Consider the following 27699-nt stretch of genomic DNA (forward strand, 5'->3'; position numbering starts at 1 on the left):
TGACCTGAGGGAAACTCAGGAAATGGGCAATGATCCCTGAGAGTCAGCCGGCGCTAAGGCCGGAGCATCTTTCCTTGCTTGAAAATATTGAAGAACCTGGGACTCAAAACCTGGCTCCTGCCTCGGCCGCACCAGCGTCCGCCCGGCCCCCTCCCACGCCGCTGGGCAATCTTCCTCTGCACTTGTTTCCTCGGTCAGACACAAGCTAAGCATACAGTTACACGTCAGACTAAACACTTTCCCCACGGGTATGTCACGGGTTTTTGGTTTGGGGAGGGTTACTTTCTTTCAATGAAAGTTTTTTGTTGTTGTTGTTTTTTGGAGTTTTTTTGCTTTTTGGGTCACACCCAGCGATGCACAGGCGTTACTACTGGCTCTGTACTCAGGAATTACTCCAGGCAATGCTCGGGGGACCATATGGTGTGCTGGGAATCGAACCCGGGTAGGCCATGTGCAAGACGAGCGCCCTACTCGCTGTGCTATCGCTCTGGCCCCAAGAACAATATTTTAAAATATTAAGCCCCGGAGCAGAAAAAATTATAAAAGCTTTCCCTGCCCCAAGCAGGACAGGGACGAGAAAATCCTGGCCGCAGCTTAAGTTTTTGTTTCTCCTGCGTTCGGACGGGCGGGTTGTGAGAGAAATGTCTGTTCCCGTGTCTGTTCTGCGCAATGTCTGTTCTGCGCAAAGGCAGAAATGTCTGTTCTGCGCAAAGGCACCCTCACAGGAAAGGGGTGCTGCTTTGTTTGGGGGGAGGGGGTTGGTTTGGGAGTTTTGGCATTTCTGTTTTGGGGCCACACCTGATGATCTCAGGGGTTACTCCTGGCAGTGCTCAGGGGACTCAATAGGATGCCGGGGATCCAACGCAGGTCGGTCACCCCAGGCAACTGCCCTACCCACTGAACTATCTTTCTGGCCCTGTGTTATTTTTTTAGCAGATAAGATTAAGGCCCTATCTTTCTGGCCCTGTTTTTAGCAGATAAGATTAAGGTTTAATTTTTTTTTTTCTTAAAAGGAGCTTTAAGCGCTCAATGAGTTCCCAGGAATGTGTCCGCCCATGCAGTCTGGTCATTAGTCGAGGAAGAGGGGGCCGATTTTATCACGGAGAGACGAACCCAGCTAGAAATTCCGGTAAGTTTTATATAACTGTGGGGAGTTGAAGATGACTTGATAGACTCCCTTCTGTGTAAGCGGCGGCTGTTCTGCAGGGAATTCAGTTTCCCAGGGTTTTCATAGGACCTAACTATCAGGCTGAATGCGCGATTTAATTTTTCACATTAAAGAAGCTTGAGGCGCGAGTGACAGTACAGCAAGTAGCCATTTACCTTGATCCTGGAACCCCGCGTGGTCCCCCAAGCACTGTCAGGAGTGATCTCTGAGGGCAGAGCCAGGAGTAAGCCCTGAGCACTGCAGGGTGTGGCCCAAAACCAAAGAAAGCAAGAAAGCGGGTGGGGGGAAGAGTAAGGGAGGGAGGGAGGGAGGGAGGGAAGGTGGGAGGGAGGGAGTGAGGCAGGAAGGAAGGAAGGAAGGAAGGAAGGGAGGAAGGGAGGAAGGAAGGAAGTAAGGGAGGGAGGGAGGGAGGGAGGGAGGGAGGGAGGAAGGAAGGAAGGAAGGAAGGAAGAAGGAAGGAGAGAGAAAGAAGGCAGGCAGGCAGAAGGAAGGCAGAGGGGAGGGAGGGGCGGAGGGAGGAAGGGAGGGAGGAAGGGAGGGAGGGAGGAAGGAAGGAGGGAGGAAGGGAGGAAAGGGAGGGAGGGAGGAAGGGAGGGAGGGGAGGAAAGGGAGGGAGGGAGGAAGGGAGGGAAGGTGGGAGGGAGGGAGTGAGGCAGGAAGGAAGGAAGGAAGGAAGGAAGGAAGGAAGGAAGGAAGGAAGGAGGAAGGAAGGAAAGTGTAAGGCACTGGAGGCCGTTCAGATGGCCGAGCACAGGCCTCGCTTGGATCGGTTCAGAGCCGAAGCCCCCAGTTCCGATCCCTGGAGGGCACAGCCTGGAGGCACGTGCCCTCCCCACACCCCAAGCACAGGTCTGTGGGCCCATGGGAATAACTAAGAGGTGAAAACAGTGTGGAGCGTCAGGACAGGTGTGACCGTCTGCCTGAGTGCGCGGAGCTCCCGTGGAACACTGCCGGGGTCGAGAGCAGAGGCCACGGGCCACGGCAAGTGGGCGGGTAGACAGGGACGGGCGCCGTGGCCGTGGGGCTCCTGGGGTGTAATAAAACCACGGAGCCTCAGGGCCCACCTGTGAGCAGGGAACTAAGGCCCAGTGAGACCCTCACCTGGGCCAGCAAGAGGCCCGGAGCAGGCTGGACCCCCGCCCCCACCCCCCGAGAGAAGCTCCAACAGGAACAAAGGCCCAGAAAGGAATTTCCAAGAAGGCCATCGACCACTCCCAACTCGACCCCCTGGGCAACCACCTTAGCAACGGACTCTTAGCTAGCTAGAAAGCCCCGTGCGGGTGCAGGCTGGAGAAACCCTATGGAGGCCACCTGGAACCAGGGGAGGGAGCACCCGCTGCCCAAGCCCACGTGCTGCTGTGCCCATGCGGCCGAGCACATGTGGCGCCCAAGCACGTGTGGCGCCCACGTCCCCCCTCTGGAGAGGAGGACTTCCATGCTCCCATATCTAATGCTGGGGTGTCGGGGGCTCTCGGAGCAGCCCGTGTTCTCTCCTGAGCGCGTTACTCTCACTTTCTCCCCCTCCTTCCCTTTCCTAAGACCCTCCACATAAAATTTGTTTTACTTCACTGCTTGTCTACTCTGAAATTCTTTTCTGTGAGTCGAGACAAGAAGCCCGAAAACCCTGGGGAAGGCCTGGGACTGGTTTCTCCTTTCCTGCAAAGAGCAAATCCTCACTCCAGCCCGAGTCCGCGGCTCCCCAAGAAATCGGGTGGCCGGGATCAATCCCCGTGCCGAGAAGCTCAAGCGGACGTCAGGTGGGGCTCGATGGCCACCTGTGGGACTGGTCAGCTCTGGCCAGTGCTAACCTTCCCAGACGGCCTTGGGGTGGAGAGGTGGATGGGGAGAAAGTGACCTCCTCTCTCCTCTTCTAAGCCAACAGAGCGCGGCGCTCACCACTGCGAGAGGTCACGCCGGGACGTGGGTTGCAGAGGGGACGTCCTCACCGTGAGTGGCTTCCGTCCACCGGAAGCTGAAGGCAGAAGGCAGCAGCAATGCAGCGTTCTGTTTGTTTATGCTCTTTGGGGATATATCCGGCAATGCTCATGGAGCACTCCTGGCCAGTTCGAGGACCATGGGGTACCGGGGATCGAACCCGAGTCAGCCGTGTGCGAGGTCGGGGGCTCAGGCCTCACAAGGCGGTTTTGAAACCCACGAAGCGCTTAAGAGCACAGGTCACTGGAGGCCGTGCCGGGCTTTGCCTGGACGAGACTGCAGTGAGCCCGGGCCACTCCCGAGTGACGTTCGGACGACCCAGTCACCTGCACAGGCTTCGTGCCTCTGAGACGCGTCTGCGCGCCCAGACGGGAGGGTTCACTTGGCATCCTCTCCCGACTAAGTTCATTTTGTTGCCGGCCCTTCTGAGAGACATGAGTGGGGGTGGGGGCATTTCTCTGAGCTGCAGCCCCCCAACCCACCCCCAGGCTGAGATGCTGGTGAAGGGGGGGCGGCACTGATTGGCTCCGCCAGGAAGTGAAGCGCAACCTGCCCCTCCACGGGGGCATCTTGGCTTCTGACTCCCGGTGGGAGACCAGGAGAGTGTCAGCCGCTGGCTGGCGGGGGTAGGGCAGCTCGTGCCCCCTGGCCAGAGCCTGGCTCGGGGGCCCAACCTGAGCTGCAGGGAAGGCTGGGAAGTCCACCCCGGGAAGCAGAGGTGCGGCACAGTGCGGTCTTCAAGCAATGCAGGCAGAGAAGGCGTCTAGAGGCGCAAACGCCCCTAAAGGCGGCTCCCCCACCCTGCTGGTGCAAAGCTGTGCTGGCCTCGGGGCCCAGGTTAGGACACTGTCAGGCATTTTCTGCAGGCGACCGGCGCTCCGGCCGGCTCTGTCTCCCCCTCCTGCCTTTGCTCTCGCACCCAATGTGGGCCAGGCTGGATTAGCCACCACCCCTGTACTCTGGCCTCCAGCTGACTTCGGGAGGGGGCAGCCCGCAGGGAGGAGGAGGAGGAGGAGGTGCTCCCAGTCCCGTCCTCCTGCTCAGCCCTCACCCCCCTGCATCCGCCTGCATCTTCGTCAGGGGCCCCTTGGGGACCTGCTGTCTCCAGTGATGCCCATTTCCTGCCAGCTTTACTCAGAAACTACCTGACATAATGGGAACAGAAGCCCTATACAGACACGGACAAGTCTTTCCTTCGGGCAAAAGACTGTCTGCCCACAGGCGCTGGAGCCAGAGACACGGGGTGTGCTGGCCCTGCATGAGGCTGACCTGGGCTCAGTCCCTGGCACCCCATGGGGTCCCCCGAACTCCACCAGGACTGAGCCCTGAGCACAGCTGAGCATAACCCAAAAATCGAATGACAAAAACAACAACAAAAATATTGTCTTCCCTCAAAAAAAAAAAAATCCACAGGTAAGCTTAGATAGCAGCCTAGCACTCGAGGGTCTCACCAAGTGCTGGAGGCTACTGAGGTCCCCGTGCCGGGACTTCGGGGGCATCTGTGGGGGGGGAGTGGGCATGGCCAGGCGGAGCTCACTGCCAGCCTGTGGGGGCCAAAACTGCTGTGGGCCAGCAGGCAGAGAGCCCAGGGGCATGCACATCCCGCGTGGACAAGGCCAGGAGGAGCCATCTGGGGGGAGCTCACGCCACCTTGGGCCCTCCTGACCTGGCTCGCACGGCCCAGGAGACCCAGAGCTCAATGCCAGCCTACCTCCCGGTAAAGCCTTGATTGCCACGAAACCTTTTCATGAACCAAGTCAGTTACGCATGTCCTCACAGCAAACGCCTTGGTAACGGATAATGTCAGGCTTTCCTCGAGAAAACCAGCGCACCTGTCCCGACAATACAGAAGTAGGTCCCTCCCCAGGGGAAAACAGCTGATTGGAACCCCCGACACTCTCTCACTCTCTCTCTCTCTCTCTCTCTCTCTCTCTCTCTGATTTGCTTCCTCGGCAGTCCTCGGCTCACACTCTGAAAACTAAAGTTTCTGCCTTGCTTACACGGTGTTGATTACACACACACACACACACACACACACACACACACACACACACACACTTCTGTTCACTTACAATAGCCAAAATCTAGAAACCAGCCAAGTGTCCACTGACAGACGGGTGAGGGCCCGGAGAGCGACAGTGCAGTGGGGAGGGCATCTGCCTGGCTGACCCGGGTTCGAGCCCCAGAACCCCAAAGGGCCTTCAAAGCCCACCGGGAGTGATCCCTGGGCACAGAGCCAGGACTGACTCCTGAGCACTGCCAGGTGTGGCCCCCAAAACAAAACAACCACAAAGTGTGGCCTGTAAGTGGGGAATCCCCCTGGAGACGAGAAACCTGGGCCCCTTGGCACGGAGGCACCATTGCAGGTCTGGCCCAGCGGTGAGCCCCGTGGGAAGGACAAATACTGGATTAATTTACTCATGTGCGACGTGGAGAAACGGACAAAACCTCAGCTGTGGAGATCCTGATCCCCGAGCACTGCCAGGCGTGGGCCAGGAGTAAGCCCTGAGCAGCGTTGGGTGCGCCCCGCCCCGAACAAACAAAAAAAACAAACCAAAAGAAAAGGACAAAACTAGATCACAAGCCCTTGGGTCCTGACCACCAGAGACTCCGTGGGCAGGCCGGGGCTGAGGGCACTCAGCGCACAGGGCCGAGGAGGCTTGGGCGTTTGTCGCGGGTGTAAAGTGGGAAGAATCTGTACAGAACAGACGCAGTCTCAGGACCAGAGCGCTAGCACGGTGGGTACGGTGCTTGCCTTGCCCGCGGCTGACTCCGTTTCGATCCCGGCATCCCATAGGGTGCCCTGAGCACCCCCAAGTGTGGCCCCCAAAAGTGGAATCAAAAAAAACAAAACGCTCCTGCTTACTCCTGGCTCTGCACTCAGGAATTACTTCTGGTGGTGCTCAGAGGACGGGGCGGGATCGAACCCGGGTCGGCCGCGGGCAAGGCAAACGCTCTCCCTGCTGTACTGTTGCTCCAGCCCCCAAACACACCTAGTCGTGTGAACCAGCGTTACCGTGGGGCCGTGTCTGGCCAAAGCCTGTGGGAAGCAAAATTGCTGCTTCTACAGGAAAAACGGTGACAGCGTTGGCGGGACCTGCGGAAAACTAGGCGGGGAAAAACGCATCTGATGTTTCTTGTTTGGGTCCTTCAGAGGACGCTGGTTCCAATGGCACACCCGTGGCTGCCACACCTTTGAAGTCCACAGACGCAGACTCAGTGCTCGGAGCCTTTCACTGTGGCAAGCACTGTGGGAGCAAGCACTGCTCGGTGAGTTCTGGAAACAGCCCTGAGCGTCCGTGGGCCAGTGGCAGGGACCTTGCATTTGCCGGTCACGGAATCATCTGTGTATGCCTGAGAGACCTTTCACCCTTAAGTCACGCCCTGCGACTCAAAACGCCCAAAAACATACACGCTCAGGAAATAGGGAAATATCCTCCCAGCCCGCGGGGGCAACTGAGGACCACCGAGGCTGTGTCGGTGCCCTCGGAAGTGTGGGGCAGCTGTGTCGTCACCCGGACCTGCGTGAGAACCCAGTAACACCGACACGAGCGGGACGTGTGTTCCAGAGCTAAAGCCTCGTGTCGGGCGGAGTCGCTTGTGCCCTAGTCTCGGCACCTCTTCACTCAGGGGCCTGCGTCTCAGGACGAGGAGCGGGGTGTCACCGGCAGGTTGGCACCATCCTTCTCTGGGGGTCAAGCGTCTGTCGCATCTCCCTTTTGCCTACACAATGCTGGCTTCCGGCTTCTGGAACTCCCCCGACGGCCTCCCCAGAGGGCTCCCACCGGGCACAGCGGTCAACAGCAGGAGGGCAAAAATGACAGGGACAGGACAAGAAACCCAGGGTTGGGGCCCAGAGTTTATCAGCTTAGAAACTCCTTTACCTGGGGCACCAAACTCTGGAATTTTTTTGTTGTTGTTGTTCGTTTGCTTTTTTGGGGGGGTCACACCCCGCGATGCTCAGGGGTTATTCCTGGCTCTGCACTCAGGAATTACTCCTGGTGGTGCTCGGGGAACCAGAAGGGATACCGAGGATTGAACCTGGGTCGACCGCGTGCAAGGCAGATGCCCTACCCGCTGTACTATCGCTCCGGCCCACACTGGAATTTTCCTGTCCACTCTCCGTTCTGGTGTCCCTTGGGTGTGAGAGGGCCAGAGAGACTGGACAGCAGGCAGGGCATTCCTAGCACGTGGCTGACCACACGGTCAGGAATAAGCCCTGAACACCATTGGGTGTGGCATCTCCCCAAAAAACAAGGTTTAATCCCATGTGCAACCTCATTTGTAATAGCACATACACTATTTAATCTCATAGAAGTAGAATGAAAGCCAGCTCTAAGGATATTTTTCCTAAGGAAAATCTTATTCTATGTAGGCGGGAGAGCCCTGATGGATATTTTTGTGGCTAATAAACATTCCTCTCGTGGACTCAGTCGAGATGAAAAGACGATTGTTAGACACAGATTCCGAACTTCCTGCTTTTAATGTCTTGTGTCAATTTTAATTTTCTGATTTAATTAGTTTCCTAATTAGAAGGGGTTAAAATAATTAACCTCCTTATTTACTATATATTTAATGATTTCTCCTCCAGAGGGAGTTACTTCATTTTCCATCGTTGCAAAGTTTACAACGGGAGGGAATATTGCCAGGCTTGACGCAGGACTCGTGCTCAGCGGCCGAGCGGACGATGGCGTGAGTCCACACGAGGGGGACGCACACGGAGAGCCTGTTGCCCACCCTCGTGCCAACGGCGACCCTGCAAACACTTGGGCTGGGACTCAACAGTTTCTACCTGCTCAGAGTTCTCTGTGACTGCGTCCTCTGGGGTGAAACCCTGGCCTAGGACAGAGACTGAACACAATCTCAGAAAAAATGACATCACCAGGAAGCTAATGTTACAATGAAACGCTCTTTTGATTATCACCTCGAGGGGCCGGAGAGGTAGGACAGTGGGTAGGGGGCTTGCCTTGCGCGCAGCTGACCTGGGTTCGATCCCCACCATCCTGTGTGATTCCGTATGGGATGCCAGAGACCCCAGAGCACAGGGCGAGGAGTCAGCCCTGAGCACTGCTGGGTGTGGCCCCAAAACCAACAGAAGAAAGAACATGGCCCTGCGGAATGGGTGGGCAGAGAGCTGGGCTGGTGGTCCCCCCGGAACAGGCGCTGCCTGCTCTCACTCGGCAGACACGTCTTTGCAGACGGACCTTGTTCAGCTCTGGAGTTGCAGCCACGGAGGGTCTCGGGCATGGGGGAGGCCACGCCTTGGCACAGCGGCGGGGGCTAACTGGGCTGCTTCCCTGGAGCGGAGTGCGGAGGGAGAGTTGTGAGGGGAGGGGGCTGGCGAGTAACGGCGGGGGAGGGACGCGTTCCTGCCAGACCCAGCTCTGCGGGGAGGGCGCTGGCCTTGCACGTAGCTGACCCGGGTTCAAGCCCCGCCACCCATAGGGTCCCCTGAGCACAGAGCCAGGACTAACCCTTGTGCACTGCTGGGGATGGCCCACCAGGGGGAAAAAAAAACAAAGGATCGCAGGTAACGGGAGCAGGAACAGACGCCAAGGTGGTGGGCGTGGGGCCTGGGCTGCGGCCACTGAGGTGTGGGCCAAAGGCCTTCGGGGAAAGTTAAGGGTCAGTTCGACCACAGAGAATCTGTCACACATTTCTGCCAAAAGCCAGAGACGGGCAAGAGAACTAGTGTGGCCTCAAAACAAAGAAAAGGCCAGGCATTAAATGAAGACACCAGGACTGAAGACGATTTTGCGACGGGTGGGGCCTGGCATGTGGCCAACTCGGGCTCCAACCCGGGCACCCTGTAGGGTCCCCCGAGACCACTCAAGCGTAAGCCCTGAGCGTAAGCCCTGAGCACTGCTGGGTGCGACTCAGAAAACAAAAAACAAAGAATGTTATTTACAATCTACAGTAAAATCTTGCCGATGGTTGTCAAGAGCTAAGAAGGCCAGTCAGTGCAAAGCCGACGGGCATCGAGAAAGGCCAGCAGCCCTCAGTCCCCGGCTTGCAGCCGTGTCCCCTGAGTTGCGGGCAGCAACCCAGCTGGGAGGAGCCCCCAAGCACCCCGAGGTGACCAAGAAAGCACCAATGGCTTGGGACGTACCAGCCGCTCTTTCGGAAGTGCAGCCTCTGGCCAGGCAGGCCTCACACACACTGGCCAGGGCCAGATGGACACCGGGGTAAGTGAGGCTTGGCCTACCATGCTGCAGGTCGGTTCTATCCCCATGGTCAGAGCATCTGGGGGTGTCAGTCCCCGTGGACACTGCCCGGGCCCTCTGGGTGCTGCCCTGTTGACTCCCCACGCAGGGCCGTGGTTCCCCGTGGCCTGAGGTCAGCGCTCCTCTCTCGGCGGCTTGGCTGTCCCCTGGCTAGGAGTTGTACTAACTGGGCTCCCACCACCCTTTGTCGCTCCCGGTGCAGTGCTCGTGGCCCCTGACACCCAGGAGGCTCCCAGTCCCCGGCCCGTGCGAAATCCCCCTCTGGGCTGTGCATCCCCTGCTTTGCTCCCCAGACTGTCACTGACCCCCCAGGCCGCCCTCCCCTGAGACCCTTCTGCAGAGCTGGGAATAAAGGCAGTTGGTTATTGCCTGGTGAGCCGCTGAGGGCGTCCATGGGCCCCAATGCTCTGGGGACCCCGTCACCGTGGGATGGCGACTCTTAGTTGGTGAGTCCTGGAGGCCCCTGAGCACCTGTCCTGGTGACCCACGACACTCAGTTTTCAGCTCCTGCTTGCGGAGGGTGGGGGGAGCCTGGGGTCCGGGAAGCGCCACCTCCCAGCCCGGCTCCGCGCCCCTCGGTCCCTGTTCTTTCCCTGCACACACAGGTGGCCCTCCTTCCCTCCGCCTGGTTCGGCTGCATCTGCCTGCTCGAGAGAGCTCCTCTCCTCTCCCCCTGCAACCATGCCCAGAGCAGGTCCCGCGGTGCCACGACAGTGCCTGGCCCTCCACTACGCCTAAAAATAAAGCGTGTGCCTGCGGGCTCTTTGGCACGGGTCCGGGCTCGAATGAGTGTCCAGTCTGCAGTGGCCCACGGGCACCAGCCTGGCGCCCCGAGAGTGTGCAGACCAAGAGGCCAGGCGGGACGGCCGCCTTCACCAGCACTATGGACACAAACACAAAGACATTGGGGGTCGAGCTGACTCCTGGCTCTGCACTCAGGGCTCACTCCCAGTGGGCTCTGAGGACCCCAGGGGGGACAGGCGTGGCCCCCAAGGTGGCCAAGCACGTCCCCACCCAAGGTCTCTTAAAATTCTTTTTCAACTCAGGGCCCGGAGCAACAGTACCAGTTTGATTTCCTGTGAAATCGAACAGCTCGGTTGTTGCTGAGGACGAGATGTTTGTCACGGACTGCCACCCCTACCTCCAGGGTCTCAGAGCGGCAAGCAGGAGGAGAAACCCAGCCGGGACCCTCCCCCACTTCCTGGGATAAGTCTGTGGCCTGGGTGGGGGATCCGAGAGGTTTGACCATCAGGGCGCCTGGGGAATCGGGGCTAATTAGTGAGTCCAGGCGCGGAAGCCCGGAGAGAAAAGGGCGTCTTGGCCGGCGCTCACCCCAGTAATAGCTCTGGGGCGTTCCATCCCACTTCCTCTCGGTTCTTGGAAAGTGTGTCTCTCCTGGCTGCCGACACTCTCGGCTTGCTATAATTATGAAGTCTCCCCAAATAATCATCGTTCAGCCTGCGAGGCTCCAAGGGGTGCAGAGCCAGCTGCCGAGACGTGTGTGTGTGTATGTGTGTGGGGGGGGTTCAGTCTGAGATGCTGCTGAGATGCTCGGGCGTCAAAGACGCTCATGGAACAGCCAGCGCGGAACGGGCCTGGAAGGAACCTCTCCAGCCAGTGTCCATCAAGATAAACATCTGGCTCCCAGGGACACGGCCCCGAGGATGCCACACGTGCTGGTGGCTTCAGAACAGAACGTTCACGGAGAGAAAGCGCAGCGGCAGTTAGGAAATGAATCCGCGCCCTGCCCCCACCGGACCAGGAGCAGCAAAGCGGCAGAGAAACGGCTCTGCTCTGGAGAACCCCACTCCCGGGACACTCTGAGTCGGGGTCTGAGATAGGGAGGGGCGAGGATTCTCTTCCTGGGGGCTGGGGAGCTCGGAGAGGGAGGCGGATGCTCACACTCCACGTGGTCGCCAACCTGGGTTCGATCCCCGCTCCGTCTCCCAAGTCCTTCCAGGAGTAACGGCCCAGCGAGAGCCCAGCCTACGCCCTGAGCACCGCAGGGTGCGGCCCCCAAATCACACCACAGAATTCTCTTCCCGGCTGTCCGTGAGTAGTTCGCAGCCTTGAAAACGCCCTTTCCACGCCTGAGAAAGACAAAGGCAGCATGGCGGGCCCGGGGATTAGGGGGCTGGGGTGCAGAGGCAGGACCAGAAGAACCAGAACGGAGCCAGCCGTGCGCTGCCAGCCGGGCTCCTCTGTGCGGCCTCCACAGACCAGAGGGTCCCCAGCCTCTGAGGCCCTCTGGGCCTTTCTTTTTCAGAAATAAAAAATCAGCCAGCGCATCCCGGGAACCTCCGTCTTTAGGGAACACGGGAAGCTCCCGGGATGCTGCCCAAGGCAAGGCCCACCCCGAGCCCTGCAGCGCCCTGGGGGTGGGGGGCACCCGCGCTTGGAAACCCTGATCCAGGCCTTCATCACATCCCTTGGAAGCCGCCAGCCTGGCTTTTCCCACCGGCCTCCCCCTCCTCCTCTCCCCTCGCTCAGCCTCGCATCCTGAGAGGCACCGGGGACCAACCTCCTCCAGGCGGCCCCTGCTCACACCCAGCTTGCTCTCCCACCACGATGCCTGTCACAGCAGCTCCAGGAGGGGAGACCCACTCGATGACGTTGCCTGTGGGTGAGGGTCCTGCCCCTGCACGGGGAGTGAGCTCCGAGCATCGCACCCGCTCCCGGGCTCTACTGCCCTCCCTGGGGGGGTTTGAAGCAGGGGAGCTGGGTGGGGGGGACAGTCGATGCAGCCCCACCCACATGGAAATGGCCAAGCCCGGCTGCCTCCCTGACGGCCGCCCCCTGGCGGAGGGGCAGAAGCACCTGACCACCACGCGGGGCTGGGCCCAGGGAGGCCCATCCTGGAGTGCGGCCAGGCCAGGGCGCTCTGGGAGGCTGGGGGTGGGGGCAGGAGCAAGGGCGGGACAGAGACCACAGTTGGCCTCTCCACACCGGGGCCCTCTACGTGCTTTGGGTGGTCTCCAGACGCCCGTGTCAAAGTCCCCAGAGGCTGAGGACAGCCCCCGTGACCTGCTGAGAGTCCGTGTCCTTCTCAGGAGAGACCGCTGGCAGCCGTGACCACCGCCGGGCCGCCTGGACTCCCACTCATGGAGCTGGGGGAGGCTTCAGCCCGGAATGCAAAGGGCCCCTGCCAGCCGGCGCTTCCAAAGTCACAATTTAAGAAAAAGTCCTGAGGGACTGGAGAGATGGTATTTGGATAAGGTGGTTTGTCTTGCACGCAGCTTCCTGGTTTTGATCCCTGGGACCACACAGGGTTCCCTGAGGAGTGGCAGGAGTGACCCTGAGCACAGAGCCAGGAGTCAGCCTTGAACATAGAGTCAGAAGTGATCCCTGAGCACTGAATCGGGAGTGATCCCTGAGCGCTGAGTTGGGAGTGATCCCTGAGCGCTGAGTCGGGAGTGATCCCTGAGCACTGAGTCGGCAGTGATCCCTGAGCACTGAGTCGGGAGTGATCCCTGAGCACTGAGTCGGCAGTGATCCCTGAGCACTGAGTCGGCAGTGATCCCTGAGCACTGAGTCGGCAGTGATCCCTGAGCACTGAGTCGGCAGTGATCCCTGAGCACTGCTGGGCATGACAACAAAGCGAAAACAAAGCATCATCGAGGGCCGTGGCCACAGCCGTCCCGTGTTTGCGCTTTGGGCGCAGACGGGCCCACGGCACAGCTCTCGTCCTCACCCCGCCCCCTGCAGTCTGTCCCCTCCCCGCGGGATCTGTCCTCATTCATGTTGTCCTTCCCTTCCCCACAGTTCAGATGGCGCCAGTGCAAACCTCTTGCATAAAAAGCCTCTTTCTTGGTTTGCTTATTTTAGTGTTTCTCCGCACCCAGCTGTGCTCAGGGCTAAGTCCTGGAGGTGCTCAGGGCACAGTACAGGGTGCCTGGGATCAAAGTCAGGTCTGCAGCGTGCGGGAGACACCCTGCCTGCCGCACTAACGCTCTGGTCCCAGAAGCCAGTGTCTTACAAGACGGCTCTGTGGCGCTGACTTTTGTGACTGGAGTCTCTGCGTTCGTTGTTTCCCGTGGAGCGCCAGTTTCCCCAGCACCACTGGAAGAGATTTTCCCCTCCCCACACTTCAGATCGTTTGCTCCTTGATCAAAGACTAAACGATCACATATATGAAGGCCTGTGTCCAGATATTCTCTCTGCTTCGTTGACCTGCGGGTCTGTCTTTATTCCACGCCAGGCTGTTTTACTGACTACGGCTTGGAAGTAGAATTCGAAGTTGGGGCAGGTGATGCCGCCCATCTTCTTTTTCCCAAGGATCGCTTTAGCCATTCGTGGCTGTTTGTCGTTCCATATGCGTTTCAGGAGAAGCGCTGCGCCGTAGCACCGTCCTCCCGTTGTTCATCGATTTGCTCGAGCAGGCACCAGTAACGTCTCACAACAAATTGTGAGACCTGTGGTTACTGTTTTTGGCATATAGAATACGTCACAGATAGCTTGCCAGATTTTGCCATGTGGGGGAGATACTCTCAGTAGCTTGCTGGGCTCTCCAAGAGGAGTGGAGAAATCGAACACGGGTCAGGAGTATTTAATCTATTTCTTTGAAAAATGTCGTGGGTGTCTTTACAGGGACCACAGTGAATCCATAATGCTGCGGAGAGTACTGCCATTTGGACCGTGTTTGTCCTCCCGATCCATGAGCAGGGGACGTGCCTCCATTTCCTCGTGTCTTCTCTCATCTCTAAGTAGATTTTTTTTTTTTTGCTTTCTGGGTCACACCCAGCGATGCACAGGGGTTCCTCCTGGCTCTGCACTCAGGAATCACTCCTGGCGGTGCTCAGGGGACCACATGGGATGCTGGGAATCGAACCCGGGTCAGCTGTGTGCAAGGCAAACGCCCTACCCGCTGTGCTATCTCTCCAGCCCCATCTCTAAGTAGTTTTGTAGTTTTTTTGCACAGGTCCTTCACCTCTTCAGTTAAGCTGATTCCAAGGTGCTGGATCTTCTGAGACACAATCATGAACGGGATTGTTTTTCTATCATCTCTTCCCGTTCATTATGGAGCTGAAACGGGCATAGGGTCTGCGGTGTTGGGGACTGGCTCAGCCCCTCAGCAGGCCCCAAGGGGGACTATGGACGATCTCTCGCAGGAACAGGCGCGGCTGGACTGCAGCCTGACCCTCTGAGGGTCACCCCCAGCTGTGCTCAGAGTTTACTCCTGGTGGCACCCGGCTTGGTGACATGTCAGGAGAGACTTGTGCTTCACGGCATCGGATGAGGCCTGGCTTCCTCGGGAGCTGACCTACCGCATCACGGGAGGCTGGGGGCAGCTGCCTCTCACGCCGTCTCCTGTGGAGCCTGCGCCCGCCCCCCGCGTCACCCGGAGTCCTTGGGGGTCGCTCCTTCTCTTTTGGGGCTCTGGGATATTCCCTACCAGGAAGGAAAAGACATCAGTGGTTGCTCGAGGAATACTATCCCCAACGCGATGTTTTGGTTCAAGCTGTTAAAAAGGGCTTTTAGTTATATCCATACCAATCTCTGCTCAAATATCATTTTGTTGAAGATTATACCTTTCAAGCAAAGTGCTTTTCCAGAGTCCATGTATTTCTGCCCTTTCCAATTAATCACAGTCCGAGTCCGGTGGGGAATGGCCAGGCGCTGGGAACGCCTGCTCTGCCCAGGACGGGCTCCCGGAAACTGCCTTCTCCCGGGGAGCACGTCCAGCCCTGGATACAGAGCAACTCTGGCAACTGCCAATATCTCCCCTGTGAGCACTGCACTTCTGCAAAGCTAACGGAAAAGATCAGTCCTTTATTTCGTTGACTTTGGAGATACCTCATGCCAAATAGCCCAAAATACCGTTTCTTGAATATTCTGCACGTGTTTGCACAGAACTGCACTCACTAGGACTCATTCCCACACGAGCAGCATTGACTCAGCTCGTAGACGCCCTGTGTCCCCGGGGCCCCTAATGTCCAGTGAGCGCAAGGCGCCCCCCACCCCTCAGCGGGAGCTGGGTCCTGTGAGAACCGCGTGGGGAAGGGCTCCTGTGGCTGACCACTGGGGGCCCGTGGGGGAAGCCCCAAGCTTGCTCGGACCCAGACCACACGGCGAGAAGGACGGACGAGTGAAAGCCCAAACCTCACGCCCAGCTCCGTGCCCTGGGCTAAGTGGTGTCAGCCGTGAGCGTTGGGCATTCACCTCACCTGGCACGGTCACAGGCTCCTCGTTAGAGGAGCAGCAGAAATGGAACCACGTGTCCAGCGGGACCAGGCAGGCATCCCCTCACCCACCCCAGGAGTGCCAGGACCCTCCCTGGGCTCCTGAGGCCCAGCTGGGCAGAGAGAGGGGCTGCCCAGGGAGGTGGTGGCCACACTCAGAGCCGTGCTCACTTGGGCCCAGGGTCCTGACCCTGGCCACGTGGAGATTCTCCTGCTCTTGTCCAGCCACACAGCAGAGCCGGGGCGCCTGGCACACCCACTGCCTACGTTGTTGGCGGCTCATGCCCCTTTATTTATATTTTGGGGCCATACCTGGTAATGCTCGGGAATCACCCCCGGTGGTGCTCAGGGAACCATATGGAATACAGGGATCGAACCCAGGTTGGCCACATGTAAGGCAAGCGCTTTTTTTTTTTTTTTGCTTTTTTGGGTCACACCCGGCGATGCACAGGAGTTACTCCTGGTTCATGCACTCAGGAATCACTCCTGGCAGTGCTCGGGGGAGCACATGGGATGCTGGGACTCAAACCTGGGTCGGCCGCATGCGAGGCAAACGCCCTCCCCGCTGTGCTATTGCTCCAGCCTCAAGGCAAATGCTTTACCAGCTGTGCTATCAGGGCCCTCCCACCCTCCTTGAAAGCCCCCTACCCCTTCGCATGGAGTTCGGGGAAGTCTCATTCCTGTCTCCAGGACCCTCACTGCCCGCCAGGGTCCCTGCCTCTAGTTCTGATCCGCGTGGGGAGTCGACCAACTTTGTTGGAATCCAAGCCCAGTACGCCGGGGAGGCTATTGGTTCTGATGCCGTCTTGGCCTGAGTCAGAAGACAAGGGCGGGACCCAACACACGCAGACCCACCACAGGTGCCAGGGGCATCCTGCTCGGACCCAGACCACGCGGCAAGAGGGACTGAGTGAAACCCAGCACAGGTTTCAGGGACCATGTGTGGTTCCAGGATTTGAACGGAGGCCGCCCGCATGCGAGGCACCAACACTGTAACCCCTGTTCTCTCTCTCCAGCTCTGGAGACACCAGACCGAAGAGAACCAGCGCAAGGCTCACGCGTGCTGAGTGGCTAGCAGGAAGTTGGGGGCCGGGGGGAAGGTGCTGTGTCCGGGGTGTCACCTTGGGCCATGGGTTCCTGCTTCTCGGCGCTGTCATGCCCCCATCCAACATTGAGCGAGTCACCATCTTCTGACCCTAACTGGGGAGGAGGGAGGAGCCAGGCAGAAGTGGGTCTCCCCGACCCCCAACTAGGAGGACCCTCGGGCAGAGGCAGTTTGCGGGGCCAGGCAGGGAGAAGGGCAGCACGAAGTGGGCGCCCAAAGGGGCCGTGCCGGCCAGCTCCTATTCATGAACTGGCCCAGCGCCCTGCTGGGAGTGACCCACTCAGCCCGTGGTCCCCGGGGTGCTGTTAGTGAGAAAGCCGGCTGCAATGGAGACCCAGACGGTGCAGAGAGCGACACCCGGCGGTCCCGGAGGCACGGCTGCGTGAACCCCGCCAGAGTCTTCACCAGGCATTTTACCAGGGAGCAAGCGCCAGACCCTGAGCAGGTCTCCGAGGGAACCTGCTGAGACGTCCACGGTGCAGGCTAGCGGTCACCCCAAAAGCAGTTACTCCTGTTTGCAACCTGGAGAGCAGTAAGGGACCAGAGACTCCTGACGCCCGGGAAAGGCCATGCACAGCTAAGGGAGAACCAGGAAGACTGACCCGCAGGCCGACCGGGCCTCCTCTAAGGGCTGGGAAGACAGGACTGAACTCCGCTCAGTCAATTAACGTCAGTATCAGCACTCCTCAGTATCAGAGTCTCCTGCCCCTGCGTGCCTGGCTGTCCTCACCGGGGCCCCTTGGAGGGGGGAGGGTTGAGTTTCTCTCTCCCCCACCCCCCCCAGCCCCGAGCAGAGCCCCAGCAGCTGAGGACCTCCGGAGCCAGCCACGGCCATGCTGGGACCACTCTCCACACGTCCGGTCGGGCCTCATGCATGAAAGAACTGGCAGAGGAACCCAGGCATGCGGGTCCCGGGGCTGAGGTCTCCAAGCCTACTCGGATTGGGACTGGGCCCTCTCCACCCAGACCCCCCATCTTCCAGTAGGTAGGCGTCACACCCACCAGCTGCCGCCAGCGCCAGGTTGGTCCCATCAACGGCCAAGACGCAGAGACTATAAAACCCAGCTCCCGGAAGCGCGCGGCCACGTTCATGGCCGCACGACATCTTATTCTCTTATTTCTCCTTTGGAGAACCTGGCAGGCTACCAAAAGTATCCTGCCCGCACGGCAGAGTCTGGCAAACTTCCCGTGTCGTACTCAATATGCCAAATACCAGTAACAATGATGGGTCTCATCCTCCTAATCCCGAAAGAGCATTGAAATGGCCCTTTTAAAATCTCAGGGCTAGGAAGAAGGAGACGTTACTGGTGCCTGCTCGAGGAAATCGACGAACAACAGGATGATCGTGATCAGCACCCCGAGAAGGAACCCATCAGTATCTGATCAACCCCACGGGAGGCGGCACCTGTGGGCCGGCCGGGCCACCATCAGCACCATCAGCTAAATGGAGCGCACGTGGTTCCCGCCTTGGCGAGGGACCAGGGCTGTCTCGGCCGCCCCTCCCACCCAGACAGCCAGGCAGGAAGGCCAGGCCCAGCCCTGCCCACCAGGAGCAAGCGCTGCGTTCTAAGGAGACCCCCAAGACGCTCAGCCCGCACCCTGGAGCTCGGGGGCGCTGCAGTGTCCGACAGGGGGCGGCGTGGCCGTTACTGAGGTTTCGGAGGCATCAGCAGGCGCAACAGGTGAGCCCCGGCGGGGCCCTGATTTCCACGACCCCCACTACAGACAAGAGGACAAGGGCATGGGCAAGGGGACGGCGGGCAGGGCGCTGCCGGGCACGTGGCCGGTCAAGCCCGGCTCGCGGGGCCACGGGCTTTCGAGATCCCAGCGTGTGGCGGCCAGCGGGTCGAGGGTGGCCAGCACGCAACTGGCTTCCCCTGCACTAGCCTGAGGGGGCCTGGGGCCCGCCCTCCGCCTGCTCAGGCCAATCGGCGAGCGCGGCCCTGGATGTCCGGCCTCTCATTGGCCACCGCCCCATATGGTCCCGCCCCCTCGTACCACTTCCCGTCCGTGTCCGCAGGGCTGGCTGCGGCCACGTGGCAGGTGAGATGGGCTGGGGGTGGGGCGGGCCCGGGCGGGAGGGGGGTTTCTAGAAGCGGCTGAGAGCCAGCGTGGACCCCCTGTGCCCGGCCCAGCCTTGGGCGTGGCCTGCGGGGATCCATGGGCTCTACCCGGGGAGCTGCCTCTTGTGTCCACGCCTGGGCTCTGGGCCAGTACCGCACATGAGAGGCTGACCCCACGGCTCCCCCCTCCCATGGTGGTGCCCGCCCTGCACCCCCGGGTCCCTCGTGCCCTGTTCTGGCCTGTCCAGGGCCAGGCGTGGGGGCCGAACTGTGGCCACACTGCCCTGCACCCCCACCCGGGGTCCATCCAACTACCGGGCTGTGCTCAGCCGCGGGGTCCGCGGGAGGGGCTGCATCTGGGGGGCGCCTACGTGACTGCAGGGGACCCAGCCCCTTTTCAGTGGGGGACAGAGCTGGACCCGCCCAGACCGAGACCCCACAAGTGGGACGCAGCCTGTGTCCTCACAGTGCTTCTGCTCATGTTTGGAGAAGTGCCTGCGTGGTCACTCAAGGGTCCCAGCTGGAGTCTCACCTCCCCCATACTCAGTGCCACATCCTGGCCAACCACCTGGTCCGGAGTCCTGGCTGCAGTGGCCACTGAGGGCTGCCCAGCCCCCATCAGGGACCTAGGCTGACACTGGTAGGTCCTGCTCTGGGGTCAGCCTGACTGCCGCCTTGGCCCTCACGTCCAGCCCCCTGCTTGGCCACTCCCCCTTCCTCAGCTGCACCCCTGGGGCTTGCTCCGGGATCCTAGCCAGGGTGCAGTGCAGCCTGAATCTACAGCCCTGGTCTAGAGTCACCTCCTGGGCCCCTGACCCCGGAAAACCTGCCACTTGTCACAAAACCTGCCACTTCTCACGGGGAGGTCCCCATTGGGTTTCAGGCAGCAGCCCTGGGGCAGGCGCTAAAATACAGCCCAGTGCTCTCCTGGGAGTCGGGACACCCAGAAAATAAGAAAGGAAATTGTGTAGTGAGTCATTAACTGCAGCAAACCCAGGGGCGGGAGACCCTCAGCTCCCCGGGTGGAGCTGGGACAGGAGGGGCAGATATTGCTCCTTTGGTCTGGGCTTGGACCATTCTGGGCCACTCCTAGCTCTGCTCTCTGGAATCCCTCCCTGACGGCTCTGGGAAGCTCTTTGGAGCCGGGGTGGAATCCAGATGGGCGGTGTGCGTGAGGATACGCTTCCCGCCGTAGTATCCAGCCCACGTTTACATGAGTGACTTTCTACAAAAAACAAACACTGTATCTTCCAAAACAAAGACCGAAGTGATGGTAACATGTTTGCAGAATCTCCCGGATAGCTGGCTCTCCTATTTCCGAGTGCCATCTGGCGGGATATGTTAATTTGGGTTAAGCGTGTGAAGGAAATGTGGCCTCACGGAATATAGCTGAAAAATGAAGTATTTCTTAGCGTTTTTTTTTCATTGTCATGGGGCCCAGTTCTGATGGTTCTTGAGAGGGTGTGTGGGGGGTGTGTGTTGGGAGTGTGGGTGTGCGCTGTGTATATCAGGAGTGTGTCGGGTGTGAGTGCATGTGTGGTGTGTGTATGTGGGGTGTGTAGTGCAGAGCTGGGGATGAAGCCAGGCCTAAAACCAGCAAGGCATCTGCCCCACGCCCAGCCCTCACACCTAGCCCCGATTTACGTGATCCTGCTGTATCATGCATCCGCGAGGGGCCTGAAATAGGAACTTCTATTCTACGTAGGAGCTTCTGCTATTCCTGTTGTCACTTTGTGTGTGTGCTTACGTGAACGTGTGTGGGGAAATAATTACATGTCTCTCTTTTAGGGCGATGACACTTTAGAGTAACTATGGAGTTTTCCTTTCACAGAGAGCAAATTGAACCGCGCCTGTGAACGAGGGTGCAGCTTCTCTGATCTCCGGATGGCAGAAACACCACCTAGCCTCAGAGCGGGCCGCTTCACCCCTGCCAGGGGTAGCTGGGCTCCCCTCTACCCACCCCAGCCGGGGGTAGGTCTCCTCCTCCTGCCCACCCCAGCCAGGGGTATAGCTCGCCTCTCCCCTACCCACCCCAGCCAGGGGTAAGTCGCCTCCCCCTACCCGCCCCAGCCAGAGGTAGCTCCTCCCCCCTACCTACCCCAGCCAGGGGTATAGCTCGCCTCCCCCCTACCCACCCCAGCAGGGGTAGCTCGCCTTTTCCCCTTATGGGAAGATGCGTCTTAAGGGAGGGGGGAGCCGGCGGGAAGGATGCAGCCGCGCGTTATCGTCCTGGGGAGGGAATCGCCTCCCGCGGAATCGCCTTGTGACCCTTAGCTGGGAACCCGCGTGCAACAGGCGAGCGCCTTCACGGGGGGCCACCGAAGCCCCTAGCACGGGCAGGCGGGGGCACGGCTAGGGTGCGCCTCAAAGTTCCTTGGAAAACTTGTTCCAGCCAGGGAACCCCTGTCGGGGCGCGGCGCTGCGGCAGCACCGCGGACAGCGCCGGGCACAGGGACCCGCTCGGAGCAAGAGTGGGGGCGGCAGCACCGCGGACAGCGCCGGTCCCGCTGCCCAGCACCCCGGGGTGGGTGTCCCCTCCACCTTCCACGGTGCCCGCGCTCCGCGCCCCCCCCCCCCCGCCCCGCACTCTGCAGCCTGATTGCTCCGCTCCGCACCTCTGCTGCGCCCCCGCGCCGCGCGCCCCCCGCCCCGTCCCCCAGCTCGCGGGGGTCTCCAGGCCGGGAGGGGGCGGGGCGAGCCGCGGGAGGCGCAGGGGCGGGCCGAGGGGAGGCCGCGGCGGTGGCGGCGGAGAGGGGCGGGCAGGGGGGCGGGGAGAAGTCCTGCTCTGACGCACCGGCCCCTCTCGGTGCGCCCACACTCGCCGGCTGGCGCTCGGCTGGCGCGGGAGGCGGGGGGCCGCGGGCCGCTGCCTCCTCCGCAGAGGGAAGACCCGCGCCCCCGCCCACCCGGCGCCGGGCTCCTCCGCGGCCAGTGCCGCGGGCATGTCCCTGAGTCCCCGCCGCCGCCGGCCAGAGCTCGCCAGCACCTCGGGGGGTCCGGGGGGCCGGGCCGCGTCGCGTCGTGGGCGCTGCTGGGGACCCAGCGCGCGCGCGGCCCCGAGATGGACCTGCCCCTGAACCTGTCCCTGAACCTGTCCGCCCCCTTCCCCAGCCCCTTCCCCAGCCCCTCCCCGCCGGAGAGCAATGGCACCCTGGGCCCGGGGGACCCCCCGCCCGGCCCGCCCGGCCCCTCGACCTTCCAGGAGCTGGCGCTCGTCTTCCTGGGGGTCCTGGGCGCCGCGACGTTCGCCTGGAACCTGTTGGTCCTGGCCACCATCCTCCGCGTGCGCACCTTCCACCGCGTCCCGCACAACCTGGTGGCGTCCATGGCCGCGGCCGACGTGCTGGTGGCGCTGCTGGTCATGCCGCTGAGCCTGGTGCACGAGCGCGCCGGCGGGCGCTGGCGCCTGGGCCGCCGCCTGTGCCAGCTGTGGGTGGCGTGTGACGTGCTGTGCTGCACGGCGAGCATCTGGAGCGTCACGGCCATCGCGCTGGACCGCTACTGGTCCATCACGCGCCACCTGCGCTACACGCTGCGCCTGCGCCGGCGCGCCTCCAACGCCCTGATCGCGCTGGCCTGGGCGCTGTCCGCGGTCATCTCGCTGGCGCCGCTGCTCTTCGGCTGGGGCGAGACGTACTCGGAGCGGCGCGAGCGCTGCCAGGTGAGCCGCGCGCCCTCCTACGCCGTCTTCTCCACCGTGGGCGCCTTCTACCTGCCGCTCGGCGTGGTCCTCTTCGTGTACTGCCGCATCTACCGGGCCGCCAAGTTCCGCCTGGCGCTTCGCCGGAGCCGCCGCGTCACGCCCATCCCCGGCGCCTTGGAGGTGGGTGCGCGCCGCCTGGGGGGCGGCGGGTGGGAGGGCTCCTTCCGTCCGGCGCGGGACCGACGGGGACCCCGAGAGGAGGCCAAAGGCTCGGGGCAGCCCGTGGTCGGAGCCGTGGCACGGACGGCCCCGGTGGGTGGTTTCTCTGGCACGCCAGGGCCCCCGGGACAGCCCGTGCCGCAGGGCCCCGCGCGCGCGGGCTCTGCACTGCCCCGGGGTCCCGGGCCGGGCGGGGGTCGGGGCGGTGGCTGGGACACCCACACACGTCATGGGAGCCCACTCCTCTCTCAGGTGGGCTCATTTCCCATCCCCCCCTTGGAAATCACAGCAGCAAATCGTGTACAATATGGTGTCTGGGGGTCTGGGCTGGTCTGCCCGGGCCTGGTCCATCCCCGCGGCCCCCTGCGCCTTGTCGTGACTCAGGACCACGTCCCCTCCCCCCAGGGAGCAGATTAGGAGCCAGGCTGAGGCTGCCGCAGCCTGCCCGCCCCCTCTCCCCTCCCTTAACTCTTAGTGATCTGCCCTGCGGGAGACCCAGCCCACAGAGGCAGACCCCGGGAGCTCGTTTCTTTCGGACTCAACGCACCCACTGATCCTGCTTCTGGGACCAGCTGTTCCACTCGGTTAAGCTCCGGCCTGGAAGATTGGCCGGGGAGGGGAGGGGGGTGGCAGGAGATGTGTTTGCCCCGAAACAGACATGGTGGTCGCCTGCCTTAGCCCTCTGGGATCTCCAGGGCGGGGCACAGCCACTGAGACTGAGCAGAGCCAGGGGCATCAAGGGGCACCTTCTCCCGTGCTAGAGAGGAGAAGGCAGAGAGGCTGAGTTTTGTCTAGAACAAACTCGTCGGTTCAGCCTTGGCTGGTTCAGCCCAGAGAGCCTGAGGCCTCTCTGGGGACACAGTGAGCATATGCGGGGTCTGATCTGCTCGGCGGAGCAGGACACGCTGCGGGCGGCCCAGTGCCCAGGGGGACAAGAGGTCCCGCCCCAGTGCCCATGGGGGGCTACCAGGCCTGCCCCAGTGCTGTGTGTGTGTGTGGGGGGGGTAACAGATCTGCCCCAGGGGTGTGGGGGGTGCGATAGGGCCTGGCCCAGTGCCCTTGAGGGGCTATCGGGCCTGTCCTAGTGCTCTGGGGGGTAACGGGCCTGCCCCAGTGCCCATGGGGAGAAGAGGTCCTGCCCCAGTGCCATGGGGGGATATCAGGCCTTTCCCAGTGCTATGGGGGTGACAGGGCCTGTCCCAGTGCTGTGGGGGGTGACAGGGCCTGTCCCAGTGCTGTGGGGGGTGATAGGGCCTGTCCCAGTGCTGCGGGGGGCTATCGGGTCTGCCTCAGCCATAGGGGGCTATGGGGTCTGCTCCAGTGCCCATGGGAGGGCTCGGGTCCTCCTTGCAGGGGTCCTGTGAAGGGAAATGCAGCATCCGTCAGTGCCCACAGAGAGGGGTCACAGGGCCTCCCACGGGGTGAGGCCTCCCACGAGGGTGAGGCTCCACCCCGCCCCCGCCCCACACACAGTGTATGTAATAAATAAGCTAAAGTGGAAAGCGAAGAAACTGGGGTCCACCCTGCCTCGGCTTATGGTGAAGGCTGGGGACTTGCTGTTTCTGGGCAGGATGGGGGGCCCTAAGACACAGTCAAGGGGCCCTGGAGGCCACTGTGAGGAGGCCGGGCTCGAGCAGAGGCACAGAGGGCCCGTCCGAGCACTGCTGCGTGCGCTTTCCCCAGGGCTGGGCCGGCCTTCCCTCTGCCTGCGGGGTCCCGCGAAGGCCCGGCCAGGCTGTGTCTGAGCAGCTGCTCCGAGACAGGCACGTCCCCCCCCCCCCCCCCCCCCCCGCCTCCCCTGGGGCGAGCGCATCTCACGACCAGGCCTGGGTCTGGGACAGCCTGACGTCACTCGCGCAGCGGGTGACTCAGACAGAGCAAGTGGGTCTCTCGGATTAGCCGGCTCGGGGAGGCCGGTGCTGATTGGCTGTCGGGCTGCAGTGGCCTGCGTCAGCGCCAGGCTCTGCACAGTTTGGGGCCGTCTCTGCCTCTCCCCTGGCTCCAGCAGCCCCGTCCACCCCCACGTCTGACACAGGCCCGGTCTGACCCGCTGGCCCTCGACCCTCCTGCCCTGTGTCTAGGCTGGTGGGACTGCAGCCCGCACAGGACGGGCCGCAGCATGTGAGCCTGGGGCACACAGGGACACAGGGTGCAGCGGTCACTGAGGTCCTGAGGCCATCAACTTTGACCTGGGTGCGGGCGGCGCGTTCTGACCCGACGCTGCGTTGGTGCGGCTCTGCCAATGAGTCGGGGGACAGAGCCTGGTCTCGGGGTCCCCAGGGGCTTCATTGCATCACTGCGTGGCAGAGACCAAAGGTCCCGGTCATGCCATGAGGGCGCACCTGCACCACAGGCAGCCGACAGCCGGGCTCCACAGGGCCCTCGCAGCCACGGGGGTCAGCCCAGGAGCACTGCTGGGGGAGGCCCGTGCAGGGGGGCCGGGAATGTGCACTCAGAGCCCCCTGATGCCCCCTGGCCTGTGAACAGGCTGGGCTGGAGACTACTCACGGGGCAGGTAGGGAAGGGCCCGGGCTGATCTAGGATCCCTGCAGTGCCCGGCCCCGGAGGTCCCCAGCACCACCAGCCCTGCACCCTGGCTGCCGGCAGGGCCCCAACTAAAAAGGCAATCATGGAGAAGAAGGACTCGGGAAGGTCCTCGGGGGGACCCCGGGCCACACCCCAAGGGGTGTTAGGGGCCCCACTGATCACGAAGAGATCACGGATCTTTGCTTGCAAGGGGCCTGGTGGATGGGGACCCCCAGCCCCCTGCGCTGAGAACGACGCTCTGAAGAGTCCAGCCCGCCCGGGGTCCTCCCGCTGCCCCCGGTTGTGGCTTTTGACTCGGTTCCCCGTTTGTGCTGGACCGTGAAGCCGCTCTTTCTGTCAGCAGCCCTGGAGATGGGGTGGCAACTTCACTTTGTTAAAATGGCATTAGGTGACACATTTCCATTAATCTCTTGTTTGGGGGCCACACCCAGCAGTGCGTAAGGGCTGACTCCTGACTCTGTGCTCAGGGATCTCTCCCAGCGGGCCTCAGGGAACCATACGGGGTGCCAGGGATCAAATCCCGGTCAGCCGCATGCGAAGCAAGTGCCCTGCCCATGGCACTGTCACGCCGACCCTGGCTAGTCAGAGTATTTGATTCAGAAGTTTTCTCTTAACTGCAATCCTTGGTGCTTCCCGGTTTTTTCATTCATCTTGTTTTCCAAAATTAAAACTCAGAGGTGGAAAGACCGTCCAAGATAAGGTGCTTGCTTTGCATGTGGTCCATTCTGGACAACCCCAGTCCTGTCCCCAGTACCACTGGGGTCCCCTCAGAACACAGAGCCAAAAATAGCCTCTCAGCACTGCCAGCGAGGCCCAGCAGACGATCACACTTCCTCCCCATGTCCCTCCCAGCCCCCCAGCCCTGGCCTCTGCTTTGCCTCTGGCCGGCTCGTACCCTCACACTCTGCCCCAAAGTGGCCTCACCCGGTGCTTGTCTTCTCTGCCTGGCTTGTTCCACTCCCCAAAGTCCCCTTAAGTCACTTCCATTGTGCTACAGATGGGAAAAATGTCATCTTTTTTTTTTTAAATAGCCAAATAGTTTATCCGGGACTTTTTTTTCTTTTGGCCACCCCTGTCGATGTTCAGGGCTGACTCCTGGCTCTGTGCTCAGGGATCCCTCCTGGTGGGGCTCAGGGGATCGTCATAGATCAAACCTGGGTCTGCATGGCGGGCCAGTGCCCTCCCCGCTGCCCTGTCCAGCCCCTGGTTTTTCCATTAGAAGTGTCACATCTTTCTCCTCCCGCCATCAGCGCTGAGCCTGGGGCCCCCAGGGGCTCGCTGCTTCTGTGCCATCTCTGGGCTGGTGGACGCTTCGCTGGGCATCGGGCAGATGCTCTGAGCCCCAGAGCGGGCGGCAGGGCCAGCGACGGCTCCCAGAGTGGCTCCACTCCCTGCCCCCATCCCGGGGAACTGGCAGGAAGCCCCTTGCTGGGCGCTGGTCTTCATTCTGCATCACGGCACCCTGCCTCATATGCCTGCTGCCGTCACATGTGTGACGTGGGCTGCTCCCTCTGTCTCTCCAGGGCAGTGCCATGGCGCGAGGGGGGACCCTGACGCCAGCCCCTGCTCCCTCGGAGCCCTCATGCCACCCAAGGGTGGGAGGTGACAGGCGGTGCCCTCCCTGCAGCTGTTAGCGCAGCCGTTGCGTCCCGTGGCTCTGTGGCAGCCGAGCCTGAGACCCACTGCAGTGACCCCCAAGTCAGAGGGGGGTACAGGACCCGGAGACCGAGTCGCCAGCACCTTTGGCTTTGGGGGTTTCTGCTCCCCATCACTGTGCGAGCCCTGAGTGAGCCCCGAGTCCCCGGGGCGTGAGGGGCCCCGCGTGGCCGCATTCTGAGAGCAAAGAAGCCCTGAACAACTGCCCCCTCTGACGGGATCTCGGGTGCCAGGCACTGGGGGGCCGTGAAGTGTGCAGAGGTGGGCGCCCCTCACGCCCCTGGCACTGCCACGCATGAGTCCCCAGCACCCCAGGAGTCGGGACTCAGTTCTCCTGCCCTGGGGCGCACCCCCAGGCCCGTCTCCACTCGCCTCTCTCACCTCGGGGGTAAGGCGACGCCCACCCAGGGGGCAGCCGGCAGTGGACTCCGGACGGACGTGGTGCTTGTGCCTCGGTCCAGCCGGCCGTGGAGCGTGGCCAGCAGGGCCGCCGCCGTGAGCTCTGCCCTCTCTTGCAGATGAAGACCTCGACCCCGAAGCCCCAGCCGCCGGCCACCTCGCGCCACGCCCCCGGGCCGCCGCCGCCCCCGGGGGACGCCTGGCGGGAGCAGAAGGAGCAGAAAGCCGCCCTGATGGTGGGCACGCTCATCGGGGTGTTCGCCTTCTGCTGGTTCCCGTTCTTCACCGCCGAGCTCGTCGGGCCGCTGTGCTCCTGCGAGCTGCCGCCCGTCTGGAAGAGCATCTTCCTGTGGCTCGGCTACTCCAACTCCTTCTTCAACCCCCTCATCTACACGGCCTTCAACAAGACCTACACCAGCGCCTTCCGGAGCTGCTTCTGCAAGCAGGCGGCGGCCTAGGCCGCCCCCGCCCCCCGCAGAGGGTCCCAAGGGCTACACGGGCTCCCGCCCCGGCCACAGTGCCACCCACCCCGTGCTGGAAGGTGAGTGCCTCCGGGCAGCG

At 61.6% G+C, this 27699-nt stretch overlaps 2 protein-coding genes across 5 annotated transcripts in view; both read left to right on the forward strand.

The window, feature by feature from the left end:
* The window catches only part of DPP6 (dipeptidyl peptidase like 6), a 507074-nt gene that overhangs the window by 300979 nt on the left and 178396 nt on the right, over positions 1-27699 (forward strand). The gene's annotated exons all lie outside the window — the stretch shown is intronic.
* HTR5A (5-hydroxytryptamine receptor 5A) lies at positions 21736-27599 on the forward strand. The gene is made up of 2 exons (XM_056134817.1): positions 21736-22497; positions 27258-27599. The coding sequence occupies exons 1-2, from the start codon at positions 21736-21738 to the stop codon at positions 27594-27596; spliced, it is 1101 nt and encodes a 366-aa protein (XP_055990792.1). The 3' UTR covers positions 27597-27599.

Source organism: Sorex fumeus, unplaced genomic scaffold (assembly GCF_029834395.1).
Source record: "Sorex fumeus unplaced genomic scaffold, SorFum_2.1 ptg000107l, whole genome shotgun sequence".
Taxonomy (NCBI): Eukaryota; Metazoa; Chordata; class Mammalia; order Eulipotyphla; family Soricidae; genus Sorex; species Sorex fumeus.